The sequence below is a fragment of the Cetorhinus maximus genome, chromosome 12 (genome assembly GCF_964194155.1).
Source record: "Cetorhinus maximus chromosome 12, sCetMax3.hap1.1, whole genome shotgun sequence".
Taxonomy (NCBI): Eukaryota; Metazoa; Chordata; class Chondrichthyes; order Lamniformes; family Cetorhinidae; genus Cetorhinus; species Cetorhinus maximus.
This window is the reverse complement of record NC_135890.1, coordinates 20,963,812-20,982,047: the sequence shown is the minus strand read 5'-3', so window position 1 is coordinate 20,982,047 and position 18,236 is coordinate 20,963,812. Positions and strand designations below refer to the sequence as shown.

Below are 18,236 nucleotides of genomic sequence, written 5' to 3'. Positions count from 1 at the left end.
CCCTCTTTCTCTTCCTTCAACTGATCAGGCACTGGTTTACATTCAAGTTGCTGTTTCCAGTCCATTTTAGCTCAGCCATATCTCAGCTTAGTACAATTAGATTTTCCCTAATCAGGAACTTTTATTCCTGGTCTATCTTTGCCTTTTTCCATAACCCTTCCACCTGCCCAGCTTCACTCCCTAAAACTAAGTCCAAAACCACCCAGTCTCTTGCTGGATGTACTATGCACTGGTTAAAAAAGTCGTGCTGAAAATATTTTAAGAATTCTGCACCCTTTGTGCCTTTCACACTAAATCTATTCCAATTAATATTAGGTTAGTTGAATTCCCTCACTATTTCTGTGGTAGCTCAGTGCAACAGTCTCCTTGAAGGAAGAGATAGAGGGTTCAGAGCAAATATGTTCACTTTCCAAAGAAGACTCCATGCACAGGTTCTTGCCATGGGCTGTACTCCTTGCTTCGAGGGACCGCCAGAGAGATAGAGTATATCATACTCCCATATGTCAACCTGTGCTCTCAGCTCATCTGCCTTGCCCCCTAGACTTCTTGCATTGAAGTAAATATCATTAGCATTACCAAACTCATTTGTCTTTTTTTAGCCTTTGTTTCCCTTGCCTTCCATTTCCAACTTTTCTTCTCTCCCTTCTGAATCTACTCTCATGTTCCCAATCCCTGTAAAGTTAGCTCAATAGCATTAGCAAAACCCCCTGCGAGGATATTGGCCGCAGCACTGTTGAGGTGCAACCCATCCAGCCTATACAGACCCCACTTCCCCCAAAAGTGGCCCCAATGCCTCAGGAATCTAAAGCACTCCCTCCTGCTCCCTTTCTCCAGCCATATTTTTATCAGCTCTATCTTCTTATTTCTGTACTCACTAGCATGTGGCACCAGGAATAATCCAGAGATGACTACCTTTGAGGTCTTGCTTCTCAATCTCTCTCCTAGTTCCCTAAACTGTACCTTCAGGAGGACCTCATCCCTCTTTCTGCCTATTTCATTGGCGTCAAAATGGATCACACACTCTGACTGTTCACCCTACCCCCTCAGAATGTCCTGCAGCCACTGAATGACATCTTTTAACCCTGGCATCGGGAAGGTAACATACCATCTTGGAATCACGGCTATGGTCATAGAAATGCCTGTCTGTTCCCACCACTATCAAATCTCCTATCACTATTGCTCTTCCACTTCTTCTCCCCCTTCTCCACCCACCCCCCGCCACCCCACAACTGTGCCACCCACATTGCCATGGACTTGGCTTTGCCTGCACACCCCAGAGGAACCATAACTCTCACAAGTATTCAGAACAGAATACAGGTTGGAAAGTGAGATGCATTCATGCCCTACCTGCCTGGTCCTCCTTGTCGTTCTAGCAGGTTGTCATTCCCTCTCAAGCTACACATTTTAAGGCGCAGGGTGACCACCTCCAGCACATGCTACATACAAGAAGCTCTCAGTCTCACGGATGGCTCATAGTGACTCCAGATGCCACTCAAGCTCTGAAACCCAGAACTTGAACTGGTTTAGATGGCGACACTTCCTGCACATGTGATGTCCAAGCCAAGAGGAGCATCCAGGATTTCTCACATGGCATAGGATGTGCATTCCATGGGACTGAGGTTCCCTGCCAAGGCTTTACTTTCTGGACTATTATATGGAAGCACTGACCAGCTACTCACCAGATCTTACTATCTCCCACTCCCTCACTCAGAGTACTTCTTGTTTTGGAAAAGACCAGAACAACAGCTCTTCCCTCACCAAATTCCCCTACATTAGTGAAACAGCATTCCATTGTGCGTAAGCAAAAGTTTCTGTACTTAACTAGCAAAATTTCCAAAGGCCTAAGTTAGTCCCTGCTGACCTGGTAACTAGTTCTAACTTGCCACCTAATTAACTAGCTGTGCAGCTGCTACTAACAGGCAGCTTGTTTATCACTGACTAAGACTATGAAAGGAACTACAAGTTAAGGTTAAAGTTAAGTTAAATGTTCAATGCTAAATTTGACTAGATTTTGTAAAGAGATCAACCCTTAAAGTTTCATCACTCACCAAATTCCCCAAGTTAAGTGCTCTGTCGAAGCAGTACTCCGTCAAGCTGGACTTCGTACTCCTTGGCCAGGCCTTTTAGGATGGCGGAATTTTCCTTGCCACCATCCGAGGAGTCGGGGGTGAACACATTGCTGTGGATACTGGCTGCCCCGCAGCCATTTAATGCTCCAATGAGCATTAATTGACTGGAGATGGGATCTCCACACCTCGCTTGGGAGGAAGTCCCACCTCAGAGAGCTGATAGCCGGTCTGATTGGCTGGCAGCTCTCTAGTTCCAGTTGTGCCAGAAGCTGCAGTGGGCAGGACTAGGACTTCAAACAGTCCCCAGAGTCTATGTCCCGGGAGTCCAGAACCAGGTAATTGTGGGTATCTCAGGAAGGACAAGGGAGGTGAGGCCTGGGGTGGTGGACAGAGGCGTGGTGGGAGTGTTGGTGGAGAAGCTAGGGGAGGGAGGGAGCACCTGCTGGGGCTAGACTTTATGGGGGATCACCCAATGTTGAAAGGAAACTGTTAACAGAAGCACCCCCTCCCATACCTTTACCACCCGAGGCCTGAGCACCTGAGGTCGTTTTTGAGGCTTCCCCCCCCCCCCCACTGCCTCTGAACACCTCCTGCCAGCCTGAAAATGGAGGCTGATTGGGAGTTAACCCTTAAGTGGTCATTAATTGGCCACTTAAGGACCTCAATTGGGGCAAGGGCAGGCCGGCCAACCGGCCTAGGCCTCACTGGTTCCACTCTAAAATTGCTGAGAGGTCAGGACCAGCGGGAATCCAGTGAGAAGGCTATCTGAACAATTTTATGGGCCCTCATCCCAAATTCGTAAACTTCTTGTGCATAAGGAGAAGCCTCCTTTATTTATACAAGCAAAAAATCCCTCAAAGGGTTGTGAATCTTTGGAACTCTGTACCCTAGAGAGTGGTGGTTGCTCAATTGTTCAGTATATTCAAGACTGAGGTCAATAGATTTTTAGGTACTGTTACGACCGGGATGGGAGGAGAGTGCAAATTATCAAGCCCCACTACTCTGCAGGCCGTACCATTAGTTTAAATGTTTAATTTTCTCACTGAAATGGCCAATTGTTTCCCTATACCTCCATACCCAGAAGAAAAGAGACTCTGACCAGGCTTCTTTCAAAAACTCAGAATGGTTAAAATTTACTTTAAAACAAAACTCCTTTTAACAAGTTTCAAGTACTGGCTAACATAAACTTGTAATAGGGAAGTATAACTATCTATCTCTTCCGAAATAATTCCCCAGCGCACACACACACACAGACAAACAAATGACAAACAGCTCGAGTCTCCCTGAGAGATTGGCTTTGGAGGATGGGCATTATAAAATAAAGGATAAAGTCCGCAGGGTCTCGACACTGTTGACCTGGGATTCTCTCATGTGAAGACTAGCCGCTGGTCCTGGTGAATGGCTGTAAGTTCTTACCACTGGTCTCTGCTTTGCAGGTCCAAATGCAGACTAGTTACCCTCAGAAGAGGGTTCTCTGGCTACAGGTTGATAGCCACAAACAATTTTAGGCAGGGGAGAGAGAGCCAATCAAGGTAGCATTAATTAAAGTGTTTTGCAGTTCAACACAAACAAACAACTCCTTCCCAAGTACCATGTAGGTCAGGTGATTTCCTGGAAGAGGCCTGCTTGTTTACAGCTCCAGAGTGAACTTATGACGTTCTTTAAAAAAAAAATCCCAGGTTAGCATCCAAGTGTCCAGATCATGCCAAATCCTGGAAACATCAGCTGTATTGTACTCCACAGATGCTGTCAGACCTGCTGAGTTTTTCCAGGAATTTTTGTTTTTGTTCTAGATTTCCAGCATCCGCAGTATTTTGCTTTTATCATGCCAAATCCTTCCGTCTTGTAAAATAAAACAACTTCCCTGAGAGATATGTTTCTAACAATACTAAGGGAATTAAGGGATAGCACGGGAAGGTGTAACTAAGGGATAGTGCGGGAAGGTGTAACTAAGGGATAGTGCGGGAAGGTGTAACTAAGGGATAGCACGGGAAGGTGTAACTAAGGGATAGTGCGGAAAGGTGTAACTAAGGGATAGCGTGGGAAGGTGTAACTAAGGGATAGCGCGGGAAGGTGTAACTAAGGGATAGCACGGGAAGGTGTAACTAAGGGATATCACGGGAAGGTGTAACTAGGGGATAGCACGGGAAGGTGTAACCAAGGGATAGTGCGGGAAGGTGTAACTAAGGGATAGTGCGGGAAGGTGTAACCAAGGGATAGTGCGGGAAGGTGTAACCAAGGGATAGTGCGGGAAGGTGTAACCAAGGGATAGTGCGGGAAGGTGTAACTAAGGGATAGTGCGGGAAGGTGTAACTAAGGGATAGTGCGGGAAGGTGTAACTAAGGGATAGTGCGGGAAGGTGTAACTAAGGGATAGTGCGGGAAGGTGTAACTAAGGGATAGTGCGGGAAGGTGTAACTAAGGGATAGTGCGGGAAGGTGTAACTAAGGGATAGTGCGGGAAGGTGTATTTGAGGTAGAAGATCAGCCATAATCTTGTAGAAATGCAGAACGGGCTTGAAGGGCCAAATGACAGGCTCCAGATCCTATTTCTTCTGTTCTTATAAATACAGAGTGGTGGATATTATGCCATTTCATAAAACTGCAGTCGGGTCCCATCCAAAGTGCCATGTTCAGTTCTGGGCGGCACAACTCAGGAAGGATTTTTAAAAATTCATTCATGGGATGTAGGCATTGCTGGCTAGGCCAGCATTCATTGTCCATCCCTAATTGCCGTTGAGAAGGTGGTGGTGAGCTGCCTTCTTGAACCATTGCAATCCAGGTGGTGTAGGTACATCCACAGTGCTCTTAGGGAGGGAGTTTCAGGATTGTGACCCAATGACAGTAAAGGAACAGTGATACATTTCCAAGTTAGGACGGTGCATGGCTTGGAGGGGAACTTCCAGTGGTGATGTTCCCATGCATCTGCTGCCTTTGTCCTTCTAGATGGTAGCAGTTGTGGGTTTGAAAGGTGCTGTCTAAGGAGCCTTGGTGAGCTCCTGCAGTGCATCTTGTAGATGGTACACACTGCTGCTACTGTGCGTCGGTGGTGGAGGGAGTGAATATTTGTGGATGTGGTGCCAATCAAGCGGGCTGCTTTGTCATGGATTGGGTCAAGCTTCTTGAATGTTGTTGGAGCCGCACTCTTCTAGGCAAGTGGAGAGTATTCCATTCCACTTCTGACTTGTGCCTTGTAGATGGTGGACAGGCTTTGGGGAGTCAGGAGCTGAGTTACTTACTGCAGGATTCCTACCCTCTGACCTGCTCTTGCAGTCACACTTTTTATATGGCTAGTCCAGTTCAGCTTCTGATCAATGGTCACCTCCAGGATGTTGATGGTGCGGAATTCAGTGATGGTAATGCCATTGAATGTCAAGGGGCGATGGTTAGATTCTCTCATGTTGGAGATGGTCATTGCCTGGCACTTGTGTAGCGTGAATGTTACATGGCACTTGTCAGCCCAAGCCTGGATATTGTCCAGGTCTTGCTTCATTTGGACATGGACTGCTTCATTTTCTGAGGAGTCACGAATGGTGCTGAACATTGTGCAATCATCAGTGAGCATCCCCACTTCTGACCTTTTCTTGGAAGGAAGGTAATTGATGAAGCAACTGAAGATGGTTGGGCCAAAGACGCTACCCTGAGGAACGCCTGCAGTGATGCCCTGGAACTAAGATGATTAACCTCCAACAACCACAACCATCTTCCTTTGTGCTAGGTATGGCTCCAACCAGTGGAGAGTTTTCCATCTGATTCCAATTAACTCCAGTTTTGCTAGGGCTCCTTGTTGCCATACTTGGTTAAATGCTGTCTTGATGTCAAGGGCAGTCACTCTCACCTCACCTCTGAAGTTCAGCTCTTTTGTTCATGTTTGAACCAAGGCTGTAATGAGGTCTGGAGCTGAGTGATCCTGGCAGAACCCAACTGAGCATCATTGAGCAGGTTATTGCTAATCAAGTGCCCCTTGATCGCATTGTTGATGACCCCTTCCATCACTTAACTGATGATTAAGAGTGGACTGATGGGCTGGTAATTGGCTAGGTTGGAATTGTCCTTTTTGTGTACAGGACGTAGATGGGCAATTTTCCACATTGCCAGGTAGATGCCAGTGTTGTAGCTGTACTGGAACAGCTTGGCTAAGGGCATGGCAAGTTCTGGAGCACAGGTTTTCAGTACTATTGCTGGAATATTATCTGGGTCCATAACCTTTGCAGTATCCAGTGTCTTCAGCCATTTCTTGATATCACATGGAGTGAATCGAATTGGCTGACGACTGGCATCTGTGATGCTCGGGACCTCCGGAGGAGGCCGAGATGGATCATCCATTCGGCACATCTGGCTGAAGATTGTTGCAAATGCTTCTGCCTTATCTTTTACACCGATGTGCTGAGCTCCCCCATCATTGAGGATGGAGATAGTTGTGGAGCCTCCTCCAGTGAATTGTTTAATTGTCCACCACCATTCATGACTGGATGTGGCAGGATTGCAGAGCTTAGATCTGATCGGTTGGTTGTGGAATCGTTTAGCTCTGTCTACTGCATGCTGTTTATGCTGTTTGGCATGCAAGAAGTCCTGTGTTGTAGCTTCATCAGGTTGGCACCTCATTTTTAGGTATGCCTGTGCTGCCCCTGGCATGCCCTCCTGCACTCTTCATTGAACGAGGGTTGATCCCCTGGCTTGACGGTAATGGTAGAGTGGGGGATAAGCAGGGCCATGACGTTTCAGATTGTGCTCGAGTACAATTCTGCTGCTGCTGATGGCCCACAGTGCCTCATGGATGCCCAGTCTTGAGTTGCTAGATCTGTTCGAAATCTACCCCATTTAGCATGATGGTAGTGCCACACAACATGATAGATGGTATCCTCAATGCGAAGACTGAACTTTGTCTCCAGAAGGGCTGTGCGTTTTCACTCCTACCAATGCTGTTATGGACAGATGCTTCTGCAACAGACAGGTTGGTGCAGATGAGGTCTAGTATGTTTTTCCCTCTTGTTGGTTCCCTCACCCCCTACCACAGACCCAGCCTAGCCACTATGTCCTTTAGGATTTGGCCAGCTCGGTCAGTAGTGGTGCCAGCTAGCCACTCTTGGTGATGGACATTGAAGTCCTCCACCCAGAGTACATTTTGTGCCCTAGCCATACTCAGTGCTTCCTCTAAGCGGTGTTCAACACGGAGGGGTACTGATTCATCACCTGAGGGGGGATGGTACATGGTAATCAGCAGGAGGTTTCCTTGCCCATGTTTGACCTGATGCCATGAGACTTCATGGCATCCAGAGTAGATGTTGAGGACTCCCAGGGCAACTCCCTCCCACCACTGTATCGCCACCTCTGCTTGGCCTGTCCTGCCGGTGGGACATGTCTTACCCGGTGATGGTGGTGTCTGGGACATTCTCTGTCAGGTCGAACTCAGTGAGGATGACTATGCCAGGCTGTTGCTTGACTAGTCTGTGAGACAGCTTTCCCAATTTTGGCACAAGTCCCCCCAAGTTCATAAGGAGGACTTTGCAGGGTTAACAGGGCTGACTTTGCCATTGTCATTTCCAGTGCCTAAGTCCATGTCAAGTGGCCCATCCAGTTTTGTTTCTTTTAGGCGTCGTAGCGGTTTAATACAATTTAAGAGCCAATCTCTGGAGTCACAAGTCAGCCAGATCAGGTAAGGATGGCAGAGTTCCTTCCCTAAAGGGAGGGCATTAGTGAACCAGCTGGGTTTTTACAACAATCGACAATTGTTTTGTTGTCATCCAGATTTTTATTGAATGCCACCATCTGCTATGGTGGGAATTGAACCTGAGTCCCCAGAGCATTACCCTGGGTCACTAGTCCAGTACAATACCACTGTGCCATCACTTTGAATGGCCTTGAATGAAGTATTGTGCAGATTAGCCAAAGTGATACCGGGACTGAATGGGTTAAATTATTAGGTAAGGTTGCCTACGAGGGCTTGTGTTACCTTTCTCATAGAAAGTTAAGAGACATTCTGATTGAGGAGATAAAATTGCCAGGTCAAATAGAATTCTTTTCTTATGGTACAAAAGCTGTGCTGAGGGTGATCCTGGCCTTGTGACGAGGTTCATCTTACATTTGTATCATTGCTGTGTCTCGCTGAACGGTTGGCATGCAGTATCATCTAAAGGGAAATGTTTGTAACTCAACAACATGTAAGTTATTCCCATTCACAGTGAAGTACATATTTCCCCCAGAACCTACCAGGACTTTGAATCAGAGCTTTGCCGACTAATATCCCATAGAACAGAGCCTGATTACTGAGAATGCACCATGCCTCATTGAGTACAGGCTGCACTATGCCACAGTGACTGCACAGCACCTGAGCACAGACTGTGCACCGTGCCCCAGCATCTGGGCACTGCACACACTGCACCGTCCCTTAATGCCTGGGTACAATTATGCCTGAGTGCTGGGTGCAAAGCCTGGTACAGACTACACCATAACTCAGTACTTGTGTACAGGCTGGACCATCCCTTAGTGCCTGGGTACAGAACGTACCATATCACAGTACCTGGGTACAGACTGCACCATGTTTCAATACAATGGGCAGTGCCTAGGTACGGCCTGTACCTGCCTCAGTGCCCTAATATACAGGCTCATATGCTCCCCCCATGAGCTTCACAGTGGTTCACTCCATTAATGTTGTCTGTAGTTAAACCATTCAGACCAGGAAAACCCAGTTTCAATCCACATCTGTCCTGATTTAGCCAATTTCAAACATTTGGGAACTGTTGTTGGGTTCAGCACTGCTCAGAATTGAAAAATCAGACGGGACACCCACATTTGATTGGTGTTCAATGACAAACTTAACCTGTGGAGCTGTCAGTTGAGGACAGGATCAGGCTTAGCTGTCTCCCAACAATGGTTGAATAGCCCACCGACACTTACTGACAGGTTATACGTGAATCATGGTCACTGTCACCTGCAGTTGTACCCCGACCTCAGTCTGTTGGGGCAGGATAGTAGCAGGCAAACTGGAAGGACTCACCCCATTTGTGGAGCAATCCATTCCAAGATTAATCTAAGTATTTGCTGCAGGGTTTTTCTGTAAATGTGCTCTTTGACCACAGCAGACGCTGCCTGACAAGTGGTTTAAATTAATCCATCTGCTAATTTTCTGCTCTGTGTCTCAGCCATTCATGTTAATGTAACCTTCAATTAAGGTTATTGGATAGACCTCAAGTACATGAGCAAACAATTATACACACAAAGTTATGCCTTGATGAACACACTGTTGAACTTAACCCTCATTTCCTCTGCTCTTTATTCCACAACTGCCTTCATTTGCTCTTCGGTGGCAATTCACATGAAACAGGATGAATTCTGTCATTGAACTGGAAGAATTAGTCCTGTATTTTATGCGAACATTTTACAAAAGGAACCCCTCCAACTGCCTTGGGCTATGTTATACATGCATCCAATTAAAAATTTAATTCTGTAGCTGTGGGCATCATTGGCAAGATCAGCATTTATTGCCCATCCCTAGTTGCCCTTGGGAAGGTGGTAGTTGGCCTTCTTCATGAACTGCTGTAGGGTGAAAGTACTTCTGCAATGCTGTTAGGCAGGGATTTCCAGGATCTTGACCCAGCGATGATGGAAAAAGATCCAATATACTTCCAAATCAGGGGGGGGGATCTTCCCAGTCTCACAGAGGCAGCTTTGATGACGGAGCCGGGAGGAAAGTAGGATGGGAGGGCATTGGGTTGATGGGCTGATGAGTTCCCGCCTCCAGCCAATCTTGCCAGGGGCACGGTGGAAGTGTTAAGGGCTCCCGCCTGGCAGCGGCAGATAACCAATTTGAATATATTAGCATCTACTTGTGGGCTGAATGGGATTCCGCCGGGATCTTCCCAGTGACAGATCGTTCCCCTGATGAGACTAGTCCCGGCAGGTGCCTGGCAGCAGCTGGCAAGGTGGCCCCACGGGGCCTCCTATACTTACCTGGCCCACCAGAGCCACAGGGACAAGCGGGTGACAGCTGCAGCCTATTCCATGTAGGAGCTTACTCTCCACAATGGCGACCACAGCTTATTTGAAGAAAAATGAAAACATCTTCAGAGGGCACCTCAAGATGGAGGGGGATTCAATGCAGTTATACAGGGGCTAAAAGGATTAGGCCGTGAGGACTGGTTACATAGACTAAACTTTTATTCCTTTATGTATAGAAGATTAAGAGGTGAACTAATTGACGTTTTAAGATGATTCAAGAATTTAATATGCTAGCTAGAGTGGGGATGTCTAGAACAATGGAACATCACCTAAAATTAGAGGTGACCATTCAAGGATCTCTCTCCCAAAAAGCTGTTAATTGAAAATTTTAAAACTGAGACTGATAGATTTTTCAGGTAAGGGTATTAAATGATATAACAAAAGCTGGTAAGTGGAGTTGAAATATAGATGAACCATAATCTAATTGAGTGGCAGAACAGGCTCAAAAACTGAAAGGTCTCCTCCTGTTCCTATGTTCCTTGCAATGCAGCCAGGGTGTACCAGTGGTGAAGGGAGTTGTTCTTTATGCATCTCTGTTGAATTTAAATAGCTTTTTAATTTATGCTTCTCATTTTCTCATTTGATGTGGTTGTTTGAATTTCTAATATTAATCAGGAATAATTTGTTCAACACACAGAACAAGATGTTTCTTTTTGCCCTTAATTACTGGCTGAAAGGATGGAACTTCTCTCCAAAGCCGATCTTCACAGTCCATTGAGTAAAGGCATTACTTAGTTCACAATGGGCCACACAGCCTCAGACGGAAAGTCCCAGGGTCCATTCTTGATCTGCAGTGAGTGACCTATCTCGACAGGATAGTGGCAGAGGTGCTACAATTGGCCTCAGTATCCTAGAGTCCAATGGAAGAAAATCCAGCTCTTGCTGATTATTCAGAAAAAGCACCTCCCCCTCCCTCTGACGGAAGGCCTCACATAAGTGGCGGTTGGCTTCAACTGCAATGCCTCCTGGATGAATAGTCACCGTCAAGTGTCAAATTAGTGGCCAACTGGGTGAGGCACTGGAGGTATGAAAACATCATAGCACATCTCCCAGCAAGAGCTAGAACCTCAGGAAAGAATGTGAGCAAATTTGTCGGGGGGAAGCGAGTTTGGGCGTTCTTAAAGAAAACTGTTTTAATGGACTGCTCCCCGAAACCATCCTCAGATGTTAGGCTTCCTGAGTGTAAAAAAGCTGTTAACAGAATTGTGGTCCCCATTGAGTTTCAGGAAGAAATAAAGGCAGAATTGTCTCAGGTTTGCACTAAGTGCAGTAGCGGGTACAAGACATGTTACCCGCCAGCCACACTGGCGGCTTTTCATGCCATATTGTCCTAAGCCCATCGCATTAATCATGCATTCCCAGCATACACACCATTTCAATGGCATGCGGGCTCCAATTTGCCTGCCACGCTGTCACCTTGACACTTCATCATGCCAGGTGCCACATTTAAAGTACAGCCACACTCAGTGCTTCCAGCCCAGGACTGCAGCAAAGAAGACATGGCTCTGAAAGGCAAGAAGACTGAGGTCCTCGAGCACCTTTTGGACGCTGTGGAGGCCTGCTGTGATGTCCTCTTGCCCTGTTCTGGCTGCAGGAGGCGCAGCTACATAACTACTCTGGCTTGGTAGGCGATGGCAGTGGTGATCAATGCCAATGCTGCAGAAAAGAGGTTGGACATCCATTGTAGATAGAGGATGAATGATCTCATCCGTACAGCCAGGATATGGCAACCATCTCATCACTCAAGCCCATCACACACCCACTGGCATCTCACTCACTGCCAGCTCAAGGGACATCACCACCCATTTTCACACACACCCCCTCACATGTCCATCTGGCCTCATCTCCACAGGATACTGCCTCCTCAGCCCTCACCATCTTGAGGCCACTTGCACAGATCAACATGTGCCCCCACACACATACCCTGGGATACCCTCCTTCCCCAGTACAGCTGTCTCCTGCAGCCTCTCCCTTGCTTGGGGCCACTTTTCCCCTTTCCCCAAACAAGACTTCGCCCTGCCGCCTTTGTAAAGCCAGCCACATATGGCTGATGTGGTAGGTAGAAACCAACCCATGAGTCCTCCCAAAAGTGATGTGCTGCTGTCTGTGAAGCCTGGCACTGATGACTGCGAGTGCTGCCTGAAGCAAGGTAGACAGACAAACCCCTTGAAGTCCCAAGCAAAGTTCAGCCCACCAAGTGCACGCCTTATATATGCTGTTGTGAAACATGTCAGCATGTTTTCCTGCTGACCTGGGAGGACGATCCAATGGTTGGGGTTGGAGCGGGCTGGCCTTATAATGATATGCTGATGTATTACAATGAGGTTCCTGATGTCCAATGGCAGGGAATGTGGCCCGCCATTGGCAGCAGAGCAAACAATCACAAACTGGTTTCACGATGTCGTAAAACTGATTTTTGGCCTTTCCGCCATATTGTCCGCTCACGCTATCAAACACGCCCAATGCTAGCAGGCACGGAAAATCCCTGCCAAAGACCTCACATTTACATAGCACTTTTCACAATCTCAGGACCTCAGAACATCAAAACTGCTTTACAGCCCATGAAGTACTTTGGAACTTCAGTCACTGTTGTAATACTGAGAAATCTGGCAGCCAGTTTGTGCATAGCAATGCCACACAAACAGCAATGAGATAACCTGTTTTTTAGTGATATGAGTTGAGGGATAAATGTTGGGTAGGACATTGGTGAGAACTCCTCTGGTCTACTTCGAAAAGCACCTGAGAGAGCTGAGTAGATCTTGGTTCAACATCTCATCCAAAAGACGGCACTTCTGATGGTGCAGTACTCCCTCAATACTGAACTGGCAGTATTGGACTAGAATTCATACTCAAGTCTTCCAGAGTGGGATTTGAACCCTCGATCTTCTGATTCAGAGGGTACTCTGAGCTTACACTCCTCAGTTAGCTCAAATAGATTTTTAAATGCTCATTCTAGAAATGTAATGTCTCTGGCAAGGCTGGCCTTTATTGTCCATCCCTGTTGGACAATAAAGTGTCAAGGTATGTCCTCAAAGTCAATGCCACCAATATTCTTTGCAGTGGATTGATACAACTGAGTGGCTTGCTTTCCCTCTTCAGAGGACAGTTAAAAGAGAAACAAATGGGTATAGGACAGGAGTCACATTTAGGCCATATGAATTAAGAATGCAGGTTTCTTTCCCCAAACAACATGAATGAGCCAGTTTGGCAGCTTCCTGATCACCTTCACACATCCCAGCTTTTTAGTTCCAGATTCTTCAAATGGAATTTAAATTCTCAAAATGCCATGGTGGGATTTGATCTCACATTCTTTGGATTATCAGTCCAGACCTCTGGAATATTATTTCAGCAGCATCAGTCCTAATGCCTGCTTTTTGGTTCAATTGTATAGAACCTTGATGAGGCCACATCTGGAGTATTGTGTACAGTTTATATCTCCTTACCTAAGGAAGGATATACTTGCCATAGAGGGAGTGCAAGGGAAGTTTTCCGGATTAATCCCTGGGATGGCAGGATTGTTTTATGAAGAGAGATTGAGGAAGCTGGGCCTGTATTCTGTAGAGTTTCAAAGAATGAGAAGTGATCTAATTGAAACTTACAAAATTCTTACAGGATGTGACAGGGTAGATTTTGATAGGATATTTCCCCTGGCTGGTGAGTCTAGAACTAGGGGACACAGTCTCAGAAAAAAGGGCAGGCCATTTAAGACTCAGATAAGGAAGAATTTCTTCACTCAGAGGGTGGTTAATATTTGGAATTCTCTACCCCAGAGGGCTGTGGAAGTTCAGTCATTGATCATGTTCAAGACAGAAATCAGTAGGTTTCTAGAGACTAAAGACATCAAGACATTTGGTGATAGTGGGGAAAAATGACGTAGAGGTAGATGATCAACCATGATCTGTTTGAATGGTGAAGCAGGCTCGATGGGTCAAATGGCCTACTCTTTATCCCATGTTCTTATATTATTTTTTGTCTAATTGTGCTCCTGTGAAGCATCTTGGAATGTTTTACTACATTAAAGGAGCTACGAAAATCCAAGTTGTTATAGTAACTGAGCTTGTTGTTGAGTTTTGTATAAATCAATTCCAATGTTCACTGTCCTTCTCCAATGAATGTTTGTCTATTTCCTTTTCTTTCAGTCACTATTTGAGCGTCAAGGTATGTCCTCAAAGTCAACGCCACCATCTGTACCAGAGAAACCACACGTCTCAATGCCTAGAGGAATGTCAAGGACAAAATCTATAGGTAAGTCTACCATGTTTACACGTAGAATTTGAACATTCCTCCCCAGCAGTTTAATTGATAAATTCTTGCACTGATGTAGGAATAGCCAATGTGGCACCTTAAAGTCTCAAGAACCAGTCCCCTGCCTATACTGTGTTAAACCGTCTCCACCAGGGCAATAGGAATGGTCTTACAGCTGGTCTGTAAGGAAAGGGAGGGAGAAAAGTCAGCATCCCCCCTCCTCCTAGAAAGAGCACATACCAGGATGGGTGCTGGGCAGTGATGTCCCCAGTGGTAGAATAATCCAATCACACTCACTCACTGCCTAGGCTCTTGCATGACTCACTGGGGACCGGAGGAACAAAGGGGAAAGGGAGGAAAGTGAGTAGATAATCAGACAGTGTTGTTAAGACTGATCTCACTCTTGTTTTGGTATTGGTAGATAGAAAAACAGACACACATAGATAATGTGATAGAACCAGTCACAGATATAAAGATACGGAAAGATAGGATGAGATGGCCGCAGCGGTACAGAAAGATAGATAGTGCAGAAGAAATAGAAACAGTTAGAAAGATGCAGAGATAGATAGAGCCAAAGATAGAGAGATACAAAACTAGACAGACAGGCAGAGATAGATACAGAAAAATAGCTAACTATGGACAAACACAAATGGAGAGATAATAGACTGTACAGCTGGTACAGTCTGATAATGGTCTGTACCATGCCTCCCCTTCCTTGACATGCTAGTTCATAAATCATCCAGGGGATTCTCTATCACGGTACAATAGCAAAACGAGTGGTATTCGCCACTAACAGGATGCTGCTGTCAAGCCAAAAAGGCATTCAGCCTATCACACACATGAGTAATGTGGTATATGAATTTCAGTGCCAGTAATTGAAATGGACACAGATAGAAAGTATTGCCGAAGAAAAGAGACATGTCGAAGCTTTTCGTCTTGTACTTATCAAGAGACTACAAGAATACCAATATAAGAGGAAAACAACAATTTATACTATATGTGAAGAGAGTGCTGATTGGTGGGCAAGTGGACTCTGATTTGTTGAGGTGTCAGGAGAATGCACCAGTAATGCTGACTGATAGTTAACTGCCAAGCATTGTTTGAAATTTAAACCAGGCAGCTTGACTCTGATTTGTCAACGCACTGCCCTGAGGAATGAGTCAGCAAATGGCTGTCACTTATTTTGTTTAGTTGAAACAGTCTCAATGTGTGTACATGTTCTTTCTGTCTGCAAAGAACAGGGCCCTGCATATTAATAAATGTAGCTTCCAGTCCACACAAATGCAAGCTGGACTGACAATCTTAAATTGGTTGTCAGCGTAATTCTTAGCACACTGAGGATTATTTAGCAAATGCTGCCCAATCGCGGAATCACAACTAATGTTGGACACTGTTTTGAGTTTTTCATCTAATGTTGGACACTGTTTTGAGTTTTTCAAGCGCAGATTGGTTGGGTATGGTCTGTACCTTGCCTCCCCTTCCTTGACATGCTAGTTGAGAAATCTTCCAGGGGATTCCCTATCACGGTACAATAGCAAAACGAGTGGTATTCGACACTAACAGGATGCTGCTGTCAAGCCAAAAAGGCATTCAGCCTATCACACAAATGAGTAATGTGGTATATGAATTTCAGTGCCAGTGCAATGCTAGGTATGTAGCCATACATCCCAAAGGCTGGGGATCATATCAAACAGCATGTCCCAGCCATTGTTCGCAATGGGCAAGGTATAGACTGTACCCAACCAGCCTGTGCTTGCAAAACTCAAAACACAGTGTCCAACATTAGATGTGATTCTGCAAATTGGACAACATTTGCTAAATAATCCTCAGTATGCTACGAATTACGCTGACAACCAATTTAAGATTGTCAGTGCGGCTCACACTGTGGTGCATTTGCGTGTAATGGAAGCTACATGTATTAATACACAGGGCTCTGTTCTTTGCAGACAGAAAGAACATGTACACACATTGCGACTGTTTCAGCTAAACAACATAAGTGACAGCCACTTGCTGACTCATTCCTCAGGGCAATGCCTTGACAAATCAGGGTCAAGCTGCCTGGTTTAAATAGAAGCACGTTAGATAAAGAGAGAGAGGGAGAAAGATAAAAGTAGAGACAGAAATATAGGGGGCAGTTTTCCTAGGCAAGGAGAGGTGAGTTTGCATGTATGGGGGGAGTTAAATCCCCTAACCTTAAATCAGAACTCCTAAGGGGCAGAATTGTTGCTGGAGTGACTGACGATGCCCTTTAAGACAAACTACAAGCCAAGGAAGATCTAACTCTAGAAAAGGCACCCAAATAGTCAGACTGTCTGAAATCCACCAACAGCACTGATCCATTTTATGTGGCGAAAGTAAGCCATGGTACAGAGCAACCCCAACTGTCCAGCTGGAAAGCAGCAAAGGGGCAGAAAGACTCTGGGCCAAGGAAGGCAATACCCAAGCTGACCACAAAAGAGTACACGACCATGTCAGAGCTTGTGGAGCCAAACAACCTCTCAGACGAGAGCAATGTCCAGCAATCTCGGTGCAGTGTTTCAACTGCAACTGCCTGTGACACCCACAGAAAGCTATGCGAAGCAAAGACATGCAGACGGGCGGAAGATCCCAAGATAATCCATGAGATTGAAGAACCTCACAGGAAGAGACTCAACCATGCTTCTTGGGTGAGGTCAAGGATCCTGGATTCCCTTTTTGGAATGTGGACATCTGAAGTAAACAGTCACCTCACCAACTTCCAACTGGACACAGGAGCCTGTGTTACGGTCCTCTCAAACAAAGAACCGTGGCTGGTGACACAATGCCTGATGCCAGTCACTACTGTACAGAGCAGGTAGCATCAAGCTCCCAGTTAAAGGTACGTTGTAGTCGACACTCCAATACAAAGATAAATGAATATGTGAGACATTATTTGTTGCCCACAATCAAGAGTTTCCCCTTTTAAGCAGAAAGGCCTGTGTTGACCTCAACCTCCTTCAGAAAATTGATGAAGTCAACCAACAAGGGTCTGGTTCCAAATTAAAAAACACAGTTTCGCAAACTCTTCGCTGGATTGGGTGACTGAGGACCACATACAGTATTACATTAAGGAAGGATGCCAAGCCCGGGTACCTTTTCACACGACGGAAAATACCACACCTGCTCATGAAGCAAGTGCAGCAACAACTGGACAAGGTGACCAAAATGGGAGTCACTCAGCCAACCGACTAGTGTTCCGGAATGGCCCCAGATCCTAAGCCAAATGGATCCATCTGTATCTGCATCGGCCTGACACAACTCAACAAGTCAGTGGCGAGAGAAGTCCACCCAATGTCCTCGGTGGCCGACAGCCTGACCAAGCTCTCCAAGAACATAGAGTTTCCAAAGCTCGATGCTAACAGCAGCTTCTGGGAACTTTCATGAGATAAGAAATCCAGATTGCTGACTATGTTTATCACCCCTTTTGGCAGATTCTATTTCAACCATTTGCCATTTGGCGCTACATCAGCACCTGAGATTTTTCAATGCACGATGTCAGCCATTTTGCAAGGTCTGGAGGGCGTTGTCTGCCATACGGATGATGTTTTGGTCTACAGCGCCACCGTGGAGGAACACGACAGGAGGCTTAAGACTGTCTTTGAATACTTGCAGGAAGCAGCATTGACACTAAATGAGAAATGCGAGTTCTCCAAGACCCCTATTCTGTTCTTAGTACAGCAGCAAAGGCATCGTGGCAGACCCACAAAAAACAAAAGCTACCAGCAACTTCTCAGCCCCATTATCTATTCCAGACTGCCAGAAATTCCTGGGCATGGTGAACCTGCTGGTGAAATTTTACCCAACCTGGCGCAGGTCACAGAATCCCTGCAACACCTTCTCAAAAAAGGCCAAGTATGGTGCTGGGATGCACATCAGGAGCAAGCATTTGAGCACATCAAAGCCATGCT

At 46.0% G+C, this 18,236-nt stretch overlaps 1 protein-coding gene across 2 annotated transcripts in view; it reads left to right on the top strand.

The window, feature by feature from the left end:
- The window catches only part of shank3a (SH3 and multiple ankyrin repeat domains 3a), a 1,183,771-nt gene that overhangs the window by 1,088,830 nt on the left and 76,705 nt on the right, over positions 1–18,236 (top strand). For both annotated transcript variants that reach the window (XM_078553129.1, XM_078553130.1), the window contains one exon: positions 14,205–14,310. In XM_078553129.1, coding sequence (XP_078409255.1) covers positions 14,205–14,310 — 106 coding nt within the window. The remainder of the gene's footprint in view (positions 1–14,204; positions 14,311–18,236) is intronic.